An 18,263-nucleotide genomic window follows, 5' to 3' on the forward strand; every position below is an offset into this window, starting at 1 on the left:
TATCTGAGGGCTTTTATCTTAAATTATCATTCTATCATCTATTATGATGATAGAATGTTTATAGGGATGTTTATTGGGGAAAATCATATCTTGAAAGATATGCTCAAAGTCGAGGTTCAGTAAATGTATGTCTTGTACACTAACGCAATTACATAAAACAGAGATGGGTTAGTTACACCATTTATAACTGAACAACGGTTAGGCCAATTTTAATGAAATCGAATAGCAGAATAAATATTTAAATTCATGGAAAAAAAAATATACGGACAATTTATTTTTAAATAAATTACTATGCATTCTAGTATACAAATTTAATAGTAAGTAGTGGAAAAATAGCATATCTAGCATAGACTTTTTAAATTGCTCCTTCCAGAATAAAGTGTTGCGAATTATCATCGATGTCCCATATTACGTCTGGAACAAACTGATTCAGCGTGATATCCCCTTAGAACTTATAAGGAGTGTGATTCGGATTGTTAGTGCGAAGTACTCTGAAAGACTATTAGTGGATCTCAATGCACTCGCCGAACAGTTAAATGTGCGCGATGACAGTGAAATGCGTAGGCTCAAACGCAAACTGCCATACGAACTGATTAATATACATACAGAGTGAGATTTAATAATCTCTAGAATAAGCTAGACTAGTTTTTAGAATAAGTTAGAACAGACTTTAAAATAAGTTAGAATAGTATCTAGAATAATATTTCGATTATTGTATAAGTTGTACAGTGCTGTACTTTACTTAAGTAAGTGATATTCTACATGTCAGGATAGTTATATTATATTATATAACTGAAATCATATAATAATACTAGGAGACTAATAAAAAAATGCTCTTTAGATAATTTTTTCAATCATCAACCCAATTAAGAAAAACATGTAATAACTCAAGCGCAAATTATTTAGAGCGACATTAGTATCAGTAGGGATTACTGAAACAAAAGAATAAATGACAAAAATATTGAGGACTAATGACAAATTTATTGATTTCAATCATTCCACATTATTCAGCATTAAATAGTGATCCGTAGCACAACAATGCCAACACAGGAAGTATGAGAAAGTCTGATCTCTAATTGGCTGAATTAGAACTATATTTTTTCTTATTAAAATTCTTAAAACTATTAGTGGCAACAACTTAAAACTAAATATTGCCGCAATCTTGTTCTATCAAAGGATCTTCTTCCACTATCGGTAAACAGATATTTTTCGAGACGGAAAATAAATTTCAAAAGCCGAGTCTTTTATTAAGAAAACATGAAAATCTCGAAAGAAGTTTTAGTGGAGATGTTTCGCTCCCCAGCTAGCAAAAAAAAAAAGATTTTTGCAGCACTTAAAACGGTCGAGATTTTTAAATAGACTTTTTCCGGCAACAACATTATTTTTCCATCTCAGGTATAATTTCCGGTGTTATACTTAAAATTACCAGAAATACGAATTAGTTTTGATGAATAACTCTAATAACTAACTAACTGATATTAGAATGTTCTGTAATTTGTTGAAATTAAATTAAGATAAAACTCAGTTTTAAAAATATCGATTTATTTGTCAATAAAACATCATTAATATCTTAGGTTCCACCAGTTTGGGTTTATTAACAAGCACTCAACAATTGACCAGGTCCACATAATAACAGATGTTATTGAAAAAGCCTACGAAAGTAAAAAAGTATGCTCAGCTATATTTTTAGATGTAGTACAAGCTTTCGATAAGGTTTGGCATGAAGGCCTTATTCATAAACTACAGAAAATGCTACTAAAATAACACACCGAACTATTAAATTCATACATTACAACCAGAATGTTTAGATTCAAACCAGAATAAGCTTACTCTACAATAAAAGAATCTAAAACAGGTGTACCACAAAGAAGTGTACTGGGACCAATGCTTTATCTACTCTACAATTGTGATATACCACAAACGGAAAATATTACGATGGCTACATTTGCTGATGATATTGCGATTATAGCTGTCGGAGACAATAGTGAAGAAGCCTCACGAAAATTACAACAGGCAAGTGACAGTATAAATAATTGGACACAAGCTTGGAAAATAAGAATTAATTAAAGTAAATCTGTGCATGTGCAGTTCACCTATAAACAGACCGTACAAGCACCAATAACATTAAATAATACTATCATTCCATATAGCAACAACGCTAAATATCTCGGAATGAATCTCGATGCAAAACTTCGCTGCTACTAAAAACAGTTAAGCTACAGAGCTTGCTAAGGTCGGAAGTCTTAAAATAAAAACTGCTTCTACTCATCGCTGCAATATTTCATCGTAGAATTTTAATCAGAAGTGCGAAATTATCTTTAATTTAATATATATCTTCGCGAGACTTGTTTGAGGTCTCATATTATTGAAAATATTAGGTGTAAGCTCTACATAATGAGTTATATTTTTTAAATGTGAGATATATAAATAAAAAATATAGTTTTTATATTAAGTTACAATTGTTACGGTTATTTTCCTGTATTTGCTGTCCTATAAGGTTATCTTGGATGTAATGAATCTTGTTGTTCTTGGTAAGTTAAGAATGTAGTGCAAGAAGTGGACTTTAAGACTCATCAGACAAGAAAGAGCTCTAAACTTGTTATTGAACTATAATAAATTTATTAGGAGAGTTTATATTACTCAAAAACTTAGTAATAATTTCTTTAAATGTTACCTAACCCTACTTTATTGTACTTGTCGTTGTATCAAAGTTAGAATTGAACATCTGTTTTCGAATATTTGGCTCAGTGTAAATTATTTGAAATAGTTTCAATAGTAATAATAAACAACTCAATTTTTTTGAGTGAAATTGGTGGGTTATTCCACATTTTAATTATTATTTGCAGAAACAGCTGACCAAATAATATAGTAAAATTGTCTTCAAGGCAGGTTTGTGCAATTTATATAAATATAAATAAAATGCTCAATATTTTATATCGATATTGATATGTCAATAATGTGTTATAAAAGCAATTAAGCTTCCCAGCTTGAACGTTAAAAATCTCGTTCTTGTTGAGGATAAAACGCTCTCCATTTATCGTCGTAATATTTCATCGTAGAAATTTATTTCTTCTTCAATTTAACACACTCAACCTATCACTTTTTCGCTTATAGAGCGTGTTGAAAATATCAGATCTAAACTCTATCCATCTTAATTGAGACGATACCTAATCGAAATGGCTGAAGTATTTTTCAAAATGTTCCTCGACATGTTATGTTTTATTTTATTACGTAGAAATAAAGGTGTTATTGCTGATAGCTTTTGTTAATATCTGGGTTTAAATATTGAGTTGAGGAAAAGTAATTTCATCTTCTTCATGTTTAAGGCGAATTTATTCATATACGTTTCAAATACTAATCAGTGATATATATACCGCTTTGATCGATAATCATTTTAAATGTTTTTGGTAAAAGTTTAGTATATATAAGACTTTCCCACCCAAACCTCTTTTGCAGTCAATATTATCAGCGATTGACAAATGAACTAAAACCCGCTGAAAATATAAACGTTTTGATGTGTAAAAGTTTTATTTTATTTATAAATCTTTCAAATTGGATAACAGATAGCTAGAAAATAAACAATTGTGATCATTACCCACTTACCCTTTGACAAAAATAATTTCGAACGAAAATAACATTATTTTCCTTAGAAGAGATAGAAGATTAACGAGGAAAAACAATGTTTCATATCTGTAATTAATTCGGCTGGATACAATCTTATCCATGACATATTTCGACATGTTCGCCCTAATGGAATTTTACTACGGAAGGGCGCTCCGATGATTACCTTCTCTATCTGCTCTAGTTTTGGGGTTGTTCTAAGCCTCCAAGATATAGCTTCTGCTCTGTTGGGTTTAATTAAGAGTATAAACAAAATTAGGTCCGGGTATATATATGCTATATTTACCAACAGGCCGGTAATACTATATATGCATATATAATCATATTATACCGTAAATATTTCGGATATTGATATACCTGTAATGGTCCTAAATCACACATATGGTTTATCATACATATGGTATATTATAGAACATCATGAACACATTTCCAAAACTCGATTTTTTTCGTAATTGAAGTTGTTATATCGATGTTTGTTGATAAATCAATATATATATATATATATATATATATATATATATATATATATATATATATATATATATTATATAATACGAAAAGTTAACAATATAAACTGACCAATGAACATAAATATAATTCTCAGATGATATTCTTGTTTCTTTTTTTCCTTGTTGGCCAGTTGTTCGAGTGTCGGCCATTGTGGGTAGACGGCACGAGAAGGATCATTAAGCACGTCATTAGAATAATTGGAGGCTTTTCGGCTTTTTGTGTAAGCAACGAGTTGCGTGAAAAAAACGTTAAAAAACCTAATTCACCCTATTAGTCGCCGGGTTTCTCCTGCTTAATGAAGAGATTAACTTTCAAAGAAGCGCATCGGCGAACTCGATTGCGCAGAAGAAAAGAAGGCCATGATCCCATATGGAAATTGTCCGCTCGAAAGGAGAACCCATACGCTTATACACTTTTTTCTCTCTTGTTCGTATTATAACGGATTTAGAATGGAGCTTTTGTGAAATCTACTGAGTGATATTGGCTCTTGGGATGAAAACAGTTTATACATTGATGAACTTTTAAAGGAATCTTGATTCCAATTCCAATAATATATAGTGAATTGAGCTGTTAAAAAATATTATGGAAGCTGATATGTGAAAAGGAAGCTTCCTAAAAATAGGAAACTTTTTAAAAAAAAGTATACGTATTCAACCTTCTAATAATTAGAGAATTTAGATGAAAAATAAAGAATATGTACATAAGTTTACATACACAAGGAACAATGTGTGGTGAATACCGCGAGTTAAGATTCATTGCAGTTTCATTAACTCATCATTTTATGTATATTTTATTATTATTTATTTTATGTTTAGTACATACAGCCCTTTATTATATTTTTGTTTTCGAAGCCATATTTACTCTTCTTGAATAATTGGAAGGGGGTTCTACTAGCAACGAAATGTTTAGAAATTATAGTGGGTGGCGAAATTATTAGGGACAATATTGTGATTTGTGGGGATTTCATATATTTTTTATTTGTATCTGTAATCTATTAGGATCATAAAAACTATAAGAAATATACAATACAGTTTTATAATCTTCATTTTAGTAATTTTAATTTTATTGAAGAATAATACAATGAATTTTAATATTTAGTGATGCTACTCTTTGCTAGAATAAGAGCTTCTATGCGTGGAGGCATGCTGTCTATGCATGTTTTCGCCTGGAGTTTGGAGTTGTGATGCCATTCTCTGATGAAAATTCCAATTAATTACTGCTTGGTGGTAATCACTTCCATTGCAGTCGCGCGTTTGGCGATTTTCTACATGTTTTCTATGGAATTCATATCTACTGTCCCTGGACAAGGCAAAATGGTAATGTCTTTCAAGAAAATATGCAGTATTTCTTCTGTGTTTGTGAATTGTGCATAAATATGTAGTTAACATCGTCAGGAAACCATTCATATGCGGTAGTAACCGAGTTATTAGTACTCGCCTATATTGGTCTTGTTTCATTGTCACTTCTACAATAGATAGGCGCCCCATGCAATGGCTGCTATAACAAACCACACCATGATATTAACCGGATATTTAACTCTCTCTACAAGGCATGGAAATGTTCACTAGGGCGTCATCTTACAACGGAACTTTGACCAATTATTGTACCAAAAATTCTGTTATTGACCAATTGTATTGTTCAAAAAAGTTATACTTACTCGACTTCAGCTTGCAATTCAAGTCATATTTATGTTATCTAGCTCAATGGAGTAATTTCTTAGAAGTTTTTTTAGAAGGCCGCCAACCTATCATCTTCGACCACCGGCCTCTGTATTGCCCTCTCCGAAATCTTTACACTCTCGTCATTTATTATAAAAGTCAAATAAGTAACTCTGTTCTTACGACTTCGGAAGCAGATTTTTTGATCGGTGTGAAGTGTGTGATTCTTTTTTTTGTCACATTTGCTAAAGAGGCTTTTTATTATCAATTTCAATGTTAATTCGATTGACGAAACACTTTTAAACTCCAGCAATAGCTGCTATCTCTCTTTGGGAATGTGTGGACTGTAGCAATAATGTTTGTATCTCTCTACATTTTCTTGAAGACATAAAAATTTGAGATAACCGCGTCGAACTATTAATAAAATGTAAATTCGTGGTTGAAACATAGCAAAAGTGTTATTAGAAGGTGCATTACTTACCTTTTGATAGTTTTTGACTTAAAAGTTCGTTAAAAGTAGTGAGATTATAATGAACGAATGTGAAGGAACGTTACACAATTGGTAAATGACGCGCCTATATTGTTAAAGTACCTATTTAAGGTAAAATAGCCCTTTAAAAACAATATTATTTATTGAAACAAATGTAATATGCAATAAATTATATAAATACGAGTACAAATATATATCTCATCACAAACTTTTAGGCATCAACAAGAAACAGCCAACTGGAATCTTCCTCATCTAGAAAATACCTTCAACCAATTTCCAGTAAAACCTCTCGTTTTGGAACAAATTTATGATAGTTACAGAGAATCCAGTTAAAGACACTCAAAGGTTAAATAGCACTTCGTTTTTTATAAGAAAACAGAACCAGATAAATAACGGCGGGCGATCTAAACCTAGACGAACACTACCTAATCCGCTTTCCTCTATACCGAAAAGCAAACAACACGAACCCGTTCTCCGTGTATCGATCCGTTATCCTTACCTTTCGCCACCGGCGACACGGCTATGAAATTAACCAAGGCCGCTCCGGTGTCGTGGCCCATCAGTGTCACCCTTTCGACGTCGCCCCCGAAGGCCGGCAGGTTCTCCCTTAGCCAGTGGAGGCCGGCGACCAGATCCATCAGCCCGAAGTTCCCCTGGGCGCTACCTTTGGCGCCAGTTTTCAGGAAACCTGAAACAAACGAACGGTCGCGTTAGATTATATTCTGTTCGGTCGCGAAATAAATTATCCTTTCGGCGAAAAAAGACGGCTTTTTATATGGAAACGAAAATTAGATTTATCGGACCGCCGGAAAGTGTCCTTATAAATAACATACATTAATTATTTAACATGATCTAAGATGAATGATGCTGGGATTAAACACCCGATGGAGAGGTATCTCATATTCTGAAGGAGTTTTCTAGATTCTTTGAAGTGGAGCCTCCTCTGTCTAGTTTTTGTTTTAATTTTTGGCACTCTTCCATTATTAATTGATAATTTTTATTGATTAATGATCCAATAGACTCTGAGACTTCTTGGAGTCGGCGTTTTTAATTTTACACCAAAATTAATGTTGCTATACTAATTATAAACATATAAACGAACAATTATATATTAGGGCAGTTTATGGAGAAACATTCTTCAGGCATCTTACAATATTTCCATAAGCTACGTAAGCGAAATGATCTGTCAATTTCAGTTGAGACCCTAGCCGGTGTAGTGTGATGTCGTCTCTCCACAATTTTCTAAAAAATCCTTGACCGATCTGATATCCGCCGAGAATAGCACTGATATAGATATAAAGGCTTCTAACTTGAAAAACCTTCCCAACATCATTCTTACATTCCGTCTGCTTATTCCAGTTTTTTTTCGATTATTCACGGATCCATGTTTCTCTAGTTTTAATCGTTTTTCTGTCCTTTCTTCAATATCGTTCTCTTGGTCTTTTATTCTGTTTTCATTGTGTTTGTTGCTTATTCCAATTTTTTAAAGACTTTTGATGAATGACTCTTTTTGTGTTCTCTTCTCTACCTTCTCTACAGCTAGCTTTAATTTTCCTCATATTCTTACACTTCCCATCGTTCTTCTCTTATTATCAATTTTTTGCTCAGTATTATTGCTTGCCGGCTTCGTTAGCGCTGTGGTAAAGGCGACAGGACGGTCCACCTACTGTTGCGATAGTCGCGGGTTCGAATCCTGCTGGGGCATTGTCGTAAATTTATGTGTGCGATTGTTTAACATTTGTGATTATCCTTAGACAAGAGTGCAAAATCTGACCAGGAAAATGATCCCAGTCACGCCAGTAACCATGCTGTGTAAGACCGGATGTTTTCTGGGGATGGTTGCTAAGTTGGTCACTAGACAGTCGGTAGGCTTAATGTCGAGGACCGTGGCTCGGAGTCCAAGTTAAACTGTAGGTCCCGTCCAGATAAACCCAAGCTGGTATAAGGAGACTTTAAAATATACAAAAAAATATATAGCTCAATTTCCTTGTCTTGTTTCCATGTACCAACGAAAATGTATATCTTCAAGTAAAAAATATTGAAACATTAAACCATAGAGGTATATTACTTTTTTATTGTATTACGTCAAATTGATATTATATAAATCGAGTTTCATCCATTATTAAGCGGCCATTGTTAGCGTCCATTTTATTTCTAAAATAAACTGAAATGGACTTCAACTAGTCTGGGGTCTGCATTCAAACATGAACAAAACTAATAAAAATGAACCATAAAATTGGAAAGTTATACAATGTTCCCTAGGATCGTACAATGCCTGCTTACTAAAACGCGTATTGCTTTATTGTCGTTCGCTATTCTACACTCGATTAATATTTGTCGTGGAAATATTACTCTTACAGCGGTAAAGTAAATCTTATATACCTGAGATTATTCGCCGTAATTTTCCTCAAACAATGCTACGTGGGCTTAATTTTCTTCGGAATAATGTTCCATAATAGTACCGAGGAAAGTTTAAGTAATTAATCTGAAACCTTAGGATGTCCGATACCCATTTAATTATTTCATTTTTTATTATTTTTAGTTCAGTCTATCTTACAGCATTGTTATAGACATTTTTCACATAAAAAAGCAAACAATTTCATCTCAATTTATGGATTGGATTGTATGTTCTATTATTTTGACATAACATCACACCATGTAGTATAATGATTATAACAAATTATAAAATATAAGTAGTACAATATTATTTTTGTATTACATATATTTTACTTACTGTGCAAGAACAAAAATAATCTAATAAAATTATCAAAGTGCTTGTTATTGATTTTCCAAGAATGGTGTAGTTTAGAGCAGTGCTCTCGCTACAGCGTTTTCGTTGTTATGGCCACTCTGTCAAGATAACGGTGAAATTTCAGCAGAACATAAAGTTTGGGCAAAGATAATTATTTTTATGGAACAACTTCCCCCCACAAATGAAATTATTACGGTTTAAGATCGTCCAGATAGATAAAACGACAACGATTTCCTGTAATGTGGATCTCTTAATATGATCTTAATAGGGGACGTTTTTACTGTTTTAAATTAAAAAATGCAATTGTGAAGGAATTACAGTATGTATAAGCGTTATTTCTGATGTCTGGGACATTGTTACATCTAAGAAAAGCAACTAATTGTTGTTTTATGGGCTAGCAGATCGGTGTATGCTTTTAAAAAACAATGCAATTTTGAAGAAACAAAACCTTTTAAAGAAGCAAACAATGCATTCATTCACTTTTCTGCCCTCAAACATATCCAAGATATTGTAATCTACGTCTCTGGAAAACTTCCTCTTGGTTATTTCGTTCTATTATTTCAGTCGTGAATGCTATTTTCTGTTACTATAGATCTCCAACTTGACAGTCCTGCACTAGCTCTAACTAACTGTCATTGAGATTTACAATAGCAGGTAATCCATTAGTTGTCAATATGTTTTTATTTATTTATTTATACTTACGCTTCTAACGCTCTAGCTCTGTAACACAAAATATATCATAAAATGTGCTTGAATGTATCAGCTAATATCAGATCGCTCAAGAAGTCTGTAATCTACGTTTGCCATATTATATGACACTGATATCTTTTCGGCAAAGACTTCGTTAAATTGTCCTGTTCCTTTGCGAGCTCTTTGAAGCCTCATTTGTACATTACATTTTTTGACTGACCTAGAGTCGTATCAAATGCAGACAGGAGATACAAGAAGATGATAATTGAATCATGCCTAAGAGTAAGATTGATCCAGACAAAATATATCCAAGTACAGCTGGTTTAATACATTCCACCTATTTACCAATCTATTAATTAATTAAAATAATTACACATATATCTGTATTATCACTAACAATATACTTTATTGATTATGTTATCGGAATCCTCGAAAATCAATTATATGAGGTTTTCAAATCTTGATTTACTTTACCGCCTGAAGCCGATGCGGTAGCGTATCCCTTAGTGGTAATTGCCGTTTACGCTCTAACATAAAATTGAATGTGCAGCGGCGGCTTACAACTTCCGTTTTACTCGAACGAGAGGGCTAGAAGTAGCGAAACGCTAGTGAAATGGGAACTTTTACTTTATCAGTATGTTCAACGGTCGTGTTATGTTATGAAACATACATTATCCTTAATGTACCTGCGGTAATTTAAGGTTAGACAGAAAAATATAAATATGAAAATCAATTTTGACTATCCCATGATATTTAAAAAATAATATACAATATGTAAGAGATTTATAATCGTGATTTATATTATCAGGTTATTATTAAAAATTAATAAGTTAATTGTTGATAGGGAAAAATGATTTAATAGAATAATTTAAAATAAATGTATATAATGATTAACAAAAAAATTAATTGAATGTTTGTTTCCCCGAATAAATCAATTTTAATTTTTTTTAAATATTTGAAACAGTGATGAAGGCGATTTTTATGTAGAAATGTACATAAACAGCCAAAACTGCAGATATTGACTGGATACTAATCCATAAAGAAGATACCGAAAATAGTTACACAGTCCAATGGTAACTGTCTGGATCGTTTTCCTTCTTTTACGCTTTTAGTTTAGAGAACAAATCGAAAGCATTTGGAGCGTAATATCTACAAAAAAATGATTTAATTATGACCATTTTGATATATTTTACTTTAGTTAGTTACTTTTACTTTTAGTTAAGTTACTTTTTAACCGACTTCGGAAAAGGAGGAGGTTCTATGTTCGGCTGTATATATTTTTTTAATGTTTGTTCGTCGATTTCTCTGTCAATTGTGGGCCGATTTTCAAATTTTTTTATTATTCTAAAGAGTGCTTCCGAGGTGGTCCCAACGGAACTGAATTAAAATCTGTTGTGGGCAAGGGAGGAACCTCGAAAATCGTAAAATAGTCAGATATTTATATATAATGTTATTGCTAAGCTGATGTGACTTAAAATCGGAAGTAATTTAATGCAAAAGCCATTCAATTTGCTTTTTAAGCACTAACTATAGTATATCAGACGGAGGTCGTGCGAGGGTTCGATTCCCGGCGAACATAATACTTTTTAGACAATACATTTTACACACTGAGACCATAACTTTTTATTGTTGTTTAGGTAGAACATTTTTCAAATCATCAGGGCTAGGTAGTGGACCCCGGAGCCTAAAACGCTCCTTATTTTCTATCATTGTTTCTTTATTCCCATTTTTCCTCATACGGGCTGCACCTTTACTAGACCTATCCATTATAATATTAAATAAAATAACTGCGTAATTTAATGAGTAAATACCTAACACTAAAAAGAGAAAAATAAAATATATTTAACAAAAAAATTGATCCAACTTCAAAAAATTATTAAGGAACTCTCTAAAAATTAAAAAATAATCATATATATTTTGTTAAATAGATTTTATGTTTCATTTGAAATGATAAATAGATTAAATGAAATCACAACTTCCTCAGTGGACACGGTGTTTTTATTGATATAAACGTATAGGTACCCTAATAAAAAGATCTCTTATAGATCTTTTAGTTGTCAATGATACACATAGAGAAGGCGATAAACAAAACACGGTAAAAATACTATAAACACTTCAAATGGTTTATGGGTTATAATAAACTCGTTCGCGATACACGTTCTTTTATCACGCTCCGGTACACTGTTGATGGTCAGGACGAGGGACGGCCGGATAAAGCGCTGGATGCATCTTAAAAGTTTTAAAGCCGCCTCGGCCTGCTTACTTTATCATTTTGGCCCCGGCTTCGAATCGTAAAGTGCCATATTTCGCGTATCGTTTCCGAGGGGACATTTAGAAATTTAACACCATTCAGCGTCAACTTTACGATGTCCCGTTATCGAAGCCATTGAGTGATGCTGCTGCGCCATTAGTGACACATCGGAGCGAATACAATTTATCATTGCAATCTTTTCGACAACCTCTCACGATTTTTGAAGTCCGTATTTTGAGTTCGGAGTCCACTGCGATAATTAATGTGGTATAATTGTGAGGGATGTTCAGCAATGCGCTTAATAATACGTCTTCTGATCAAACCAAATCATTAACAACTTTATTATAGGGAACAGAATTATACTTGTTATCATAATCAATTTGTAGGAATCTTGTCATGCCAATAAGAAAAAAAAATGTAATGCAATTTGTACTGACCCTTTATTTCATTCAAAATAAAGTTCAACATATTTTTTGCAACAGCTGCAGGTTTTTGATCGTTTGAGAATCGAGAACATCCTTGTGAACCATATAGAAGGTAACATATAGAAGTACTTAATGTACATAAGAGGTGGAACAGTGCTGTGGATACCCCACAATTCTTCGAAGTGTCTTAATGGATTCAACAGGTCAATGGAACAGTTCCCGGCCTAACATAGTAAAATACATTTTTTTTGCAAAATTAGTTTTTTTTATCCAACATAATTCCCTTCAAGGGTGATACACTGATTATAGCGACTCTCCAACTTTTCGATACCATTTTTGTACTACGATTTATCATTTGCCTCAAAATAGGCCTCAGTTTCGGCGCTCACCTCTTCATTCGACGATAATTTCTTCCCAGCGAGCATTCTTTTGAGATATAAGAACAGGAAATAGACGCTGGGGGCCAGATCTGGAGAATACGGTGGATGAGGAAGCAATTCAAAGCCCAATTCATGGATTTTTAACACGGTGCATTGTCTTGGTGAAGCAGCACTTTCTTTTCTTCAAACGCGGCCGATTTTGTCCTTCAGACGGTCCAATAACGCTATGTAATAGTCGTTGTTGATGGTCCTTCCTTTTCCAAGGTAGTCAATGAAAATTATTCCATGCGCATCCCAAAATACAGACGCCATAACCTTGCCAGCCGACTGTTGCGTTGTCCCACGCTTTGGAGCAGGTTCATCGTGTGCAGTCCACTCAGGTGACTGTCGATTGGACTTCGAATTGAAATTATGGAGCCATGTTTCATGCATTGTCACATATCGATGAAAAAACTTGGGTATATTACGCTTGACTTGACTTACGTTTTGATCTCCAAATACTGCTCCGAATCATCAACTCGTCGTTATTTTTGGTCTATTTCATTCAAGTTCAATTTACTGTCATTCAAAATCATTTTGTGGATTTTTTAAATGTTTTCGTCAGTAACAAACTGTTTTGGGCGTCCGCTGCGTTCACCGTCTTCGGTGCTCATTTCACCATGTCTAAACTTATCGTACTAATCCTTAACTATTGATTTTCCTGAAGCAGTGTCCAGAAAGTCGGCATCAAGCCAAATTTTTGCTTCAACAGTATTTTTTCCTTCAAAAAGCAATATTTCATCAACATGCGAAATTCCTTTGTATCCATTATTTTTCACAATAACGAAAGTTGCTTCACTAAAAATGCTACAATTCACAAGCTAATGATCCAACATTTGTCAAATTTATACACGCATTTTTTGAGGGTTACGGCCAACTAAAAAACATATGGATTTAATTTGCGATTTAATTAGTAGCGCCATCTATGTGTCACCGGGGACTTTTCAAGCTATTTAACGTATATAGCAATATATGTAACTTTTTGTTTTCCAATATGTACAGTTAAATGTCGGTAAGGGAAGGTTTTATGAATGTAGCGGGTTTACAAGATCACTACGTATACTTAACCGCAATGCCTTGAATATTAGATGATGATGCCACAATTCGTCGAAGGCTCTAGTGAGATCCAATATGTCCACTATGCCACGATCTTTTTGATGTTTGTCGGTTGGTATCGTACTTACATCTAATATATACTTGGTTAAGACTATCTAATCTATGTATAATAACTAATATTTTTATTCTATGCTTATATATGTTATTCCTATAAGTGCAGTAGCATCTGACCTATATAATAAACCGAATCGAGCATGAAACCTGGTACTGCTGGTTTTGAAACAATTTATCGCCCTATAATAAATATCTAAAATCAATCAATCCTCTTCGGTAAGTAAGCGACTGCGAAATTCGCTGAAATTAGCCGAAGGTTAACCACCCGTTCGGGAGACTGCATTCCTTATCTTAAGTACAATCTCGCCGAATTAGGTCGTGCAACACAGATAAATTTCCGTCACAGCAGCGCCGCAACGGTCGACCGACGAACTAACCCGCGGAAACGACTTTGGCACGTTACCAAACTTTACTCGCCCATTTGCAATAGTCTGTCCTGCTGGAGCCTTTCCAGCGATCTAGAAGTGAAAAAGGTATCTTCACTTTTTACAGGGCATGTTTAAAATTGAAATAAAAATGTCGTTACAATTTAAATAGCAAAAAATATTGAGTAAATTAATATTAATATATCATATTTTATATCATTAAAACATCAAAACCTTATCTTTTGCCAGATCGCATATTTATTTCGAATTAATACATGAAAATGTTTATTAATATATGAAAGAGTTAAAAAAAATCTGTAGTACTCAAGATAAAATACAGTAAGAAATATAAATAGCATATAAATAAAAAAAAAATTAAACAAAACCGACGTTGACTAGTAAAGAATATCAAGAAGAATGCATGGTAAAAAAGAAGGAATGTAATGGATTAATAAGTAAAAAAATAGGGTTAGTAGAAGAGCTATAGCGAAAAGAGAAAGAGTGTTAGAAGATTAATACAGAAGAATTCTACTAGAAGATCAAGGAAGAAAATAAAATGTATTTCCATTAAACAGTTCAAATTAAGAGAAAAAGTAACAAAAAAATAGAAGAAGAATAATATAATAGACTTAAGTAATTAGAAAGACTTAAGTATGAAAATAGAAGAAATAAAACGAAGAACAAACAGAAGAGCCTACTATGCAGGAAATAATGAATAAGAAAATATATTAATCCTCAACTTACACGATAACAACGATATAAAGAAGTTATAGAAGAGTAATACCATTAAATGCTTTCATTTAGATGTCAGAAGAATTAGGAATCGATTAAAAAAAGGATATACTTTGAAATAAAATTGAAATAGATAAGATCATAAAAGGTGAAATCATTGTGCCTAATTAAACAAAAACTGAACATATTTGATTTGCATGCTAAACTATTATATCAAAAAAGTAACGTAATAGTTCATTTATGAATAACGTTTCAAAAAAAGAAGAGACGTTTTTGTAAACCTTATATTAAGTAATATATGTACATAATTTATGCTAATATTGTATACATAAATTTGATATTTTAAAAACCTTAATTAAATTTTGTCTAAAAATACGCCATTCCATATTCTCCACTACCTTGTCAGAGACCCACCGGGGCGTAAGATTTCTCCATAATTTCTCGTGCCCCAGCGAGTGTCTTTGCTCTATCGCAACTATATTTAAGCTTTTCATTCTGCTAGATGAGACTATGGAGTTCAATAAATTCTCCTGACGCAACGTAGATCTAAATTACAATTTTACCTTAATTAATCAAGTGGTAGAGCAGATGCCTAATTAACTCTTAAGTGTTAGGCACAGCTATGAAGCGTAACTGCCTGCAATGAAATTATCACACATCGTACTAATACAGGTGAGGAACTGAGACGTATTATTGAAATATATCTTGATCTTTTAAATGATAAATTTAAATATTACTGCATAGATAACGTTCTATGATTTACGAGGGTTGCCTTAGTATTTGGTTAGTTCGGAACACAATTTAGTTTATTTTTATTAGTTTTGAACTCGTCTATCTCTAGTAGCACTTGTTAAATGAAGCCATGCTATAGCTCACTTGGAAAATAACAGTCTATAGAACGCTTAGCTATAAATATAAAAATAACGTCACTCGTTCACTCAGTCAGTGGTCATTGCACTTTGAAAATGGAGAGTATATAAGGTAATTTTCGCCACATGTTGCTTTAATATTCGCATAAATGGAAAAATGTAGCACAGCCCCATAGACAATTGTTGTCGAAATCGCTTTTTAATGAAAGTTGGGCCACATACGACAATAATGTGCGAAAAAGATGATGGTCCAAATCCAGTAAGGATAGCTAGAACGGCCACATAGCCCACATTCACTTCAAGGAAACAGACTTCTTAGCTTAACCATTGAAACAGACGATTTAATGGACAGAATTCATTAGAAGCAAGAGTGTTGTCTGTAGTCAAAACAATATCATCACAATAGAGTACGAAAATGTGAAATAATTATAACAAATTGTTATTTGTTTTAATAGAAAAGAACAATAACATTGAACAATACAGTTCCGTTTAAAAATCAGAAATTAGTTTTTCTCTTAAATTAATTATTTGTATAAGCCATCAATTGCTTTCCCTCAAGATACTATTACGTCAAATTTACTACGAAATGTTCGAGCATGCAAATATCCCCATCCAATTACGGTGATTTGTGGCCAATATAACCAGCTTAATATGCAACAATTAGATGAATGGTTCTCTGAACGTAATTTGAAACTAATGATGAATTGTATACAATATTCTTTCTTAGTTATTTTATATAATACATAAAAGCGAGTTTTATTTGTTAATATTTTATCGAATATCTTTTCCTAAAATACAGACACAGACATGTAGCGTTCAAGGAAATTATAAATCGTTCCGAATATCTTACTTACTTACTTTACTTAGTTCTTACTTAGTTCTATCTCGTAGTTTGAGTAATGAGTAAATAAATGGCAACGGTGCTGATCTTTCTTGGGGGGCTGTATTTGCGAGATGTGATCACGTCCTAGGGATGTTAGAACTTCATAAAAGTCCATTTCAAAAGACGCGACGGCCAGGACCACTAAGTTCTCATCGTCTTTTCCCTTTATTATTTCCAATTTATAATACTCTGTTTATTATTATATTCTCTATTCGTTATGCTCTATTTATTTAATTATTTATCTATCCATCGTTATATATTGTGGCTTTTAGCTTTCTCCTTTGTACGCATTGCACGTCAGTCATAACTGTAGCTGGAGAAGTGGGTGCAGTAGTAACACTACTGTTCATTTATTCCATTAGTTATAATTCTCTCTGGATTCTTGCACGTCATTATTGTTAGTGTTAGGACATGAGCTGATACGTTGCGTGCTACTTTCCCTCGCATGTGTACCGTGTGCACATGTCATACTTCATCCAAGCACAGTTTATCATTGCTATCAATTATCGTTATTATTCATTACATATTGTTTGTTGGGTATATAGATCCATTATATGTGGTTCGTTGACTATCTTAAGCATAATTTAATATTGCTATCAGTTACCGTTATTGTCTGTTTTATAATGATTGTCCGTCAATTAATGAATACTATGGACCAAGATTATTGCTATACCATCTATTACCAGTATGTCTTGATATCATATTATTTTTTATACTATGTTAATTTAAACCTTAGTAGTATATTATTCGAAATACCAATACTAGTAGTACCAGAAAGTAAGACTTTTTTAATGTAGTATATTATTTCAAGATTCATTTTTGTATTTGGGTATAACCATTTTTAATAAGCTAAATTACACTGTATAAAGTCGGGCAGGTATGGCGAGTTATTAGTAAGCGATTTCTGTTAGGAGATCGATTACAAAACAGAGCAAAGCGAAACTGCTCATATTACAGAAAGAACATCGTAAAATTCTTATTCCCAAGTAAAAGAAAGTCTGTGGCATGGGAAAAGAATCATATTTAAAAAAAAAGTAGAAAATACCATTATATAACTTAAAATTCCTGAAAATTCTATATCTCTAAAATACTATTAAGCCAATAAACTCGAAATTTTATACGAACTTTCTTTATAGTTATTATTTAAAAAATCAAAAGTCAGTAAACAAGTTTTTTTTAAAAACCGCCGCGAAAATCTGTATTTTTCGATATAAAGATGATAGTAGCGCCTCTGCTGAGTAATCCTGTCTAACCAGTGTTTTTTTTGGGAGTGTCTCGACGTTGCATTTTGAATTTTGAATAAAATTTTCTTTGCACCACTACATTTTATACGTTAAATAGAAAATATAAAAAATACCTCAAAAATATTTTTTTTAAGGACACTTATACTACGATTTTTTCCACTTTTCTGGAAGACTCTGTCAGGTA

General features: G+C 32.8%; 1 protein-coding gene across 1 annotated transcript in view; it reads right to left on the reverse strand.

Moving 5' to 3' along the window:
- LOC143203020 (neuroligin-1) overlaps positions 1–18,263 on the reverse strand; it is a 294,443-nt gene that overhangs the window by 68,136 nt on the left and 208,044 nt on the right. The window contains exon 6 of the mRNA XM_076415110.1: positions 6,779–6,967. Coding sequence (XP_076271225.1) covers positions 6,779–6,967 — 189 coding nt within the window. The remainder of the gene's footprint in view (positions 1–6,778; positions 6,968–18,263) is intronic.

Source organism: Rhynchophorus ferrugineus, unplaced genomic scaffold, assembly GCF_030347505.1.
Source record: "Rhynchophorus ferrugineus isolate W39M unplaced genomic scaffold, kcgeb_rfMv2 rfM9, whole genome shotgun sequence".
In the NCBI taxonomy this organism is placed as follows: domain Eukaryota; kingdom Metazoa; phylum Arthropoda; class Insecta; order Coleoptera; family Curculionidae; genus Rhynchophorus; species Rhynchophorus ferrugineus.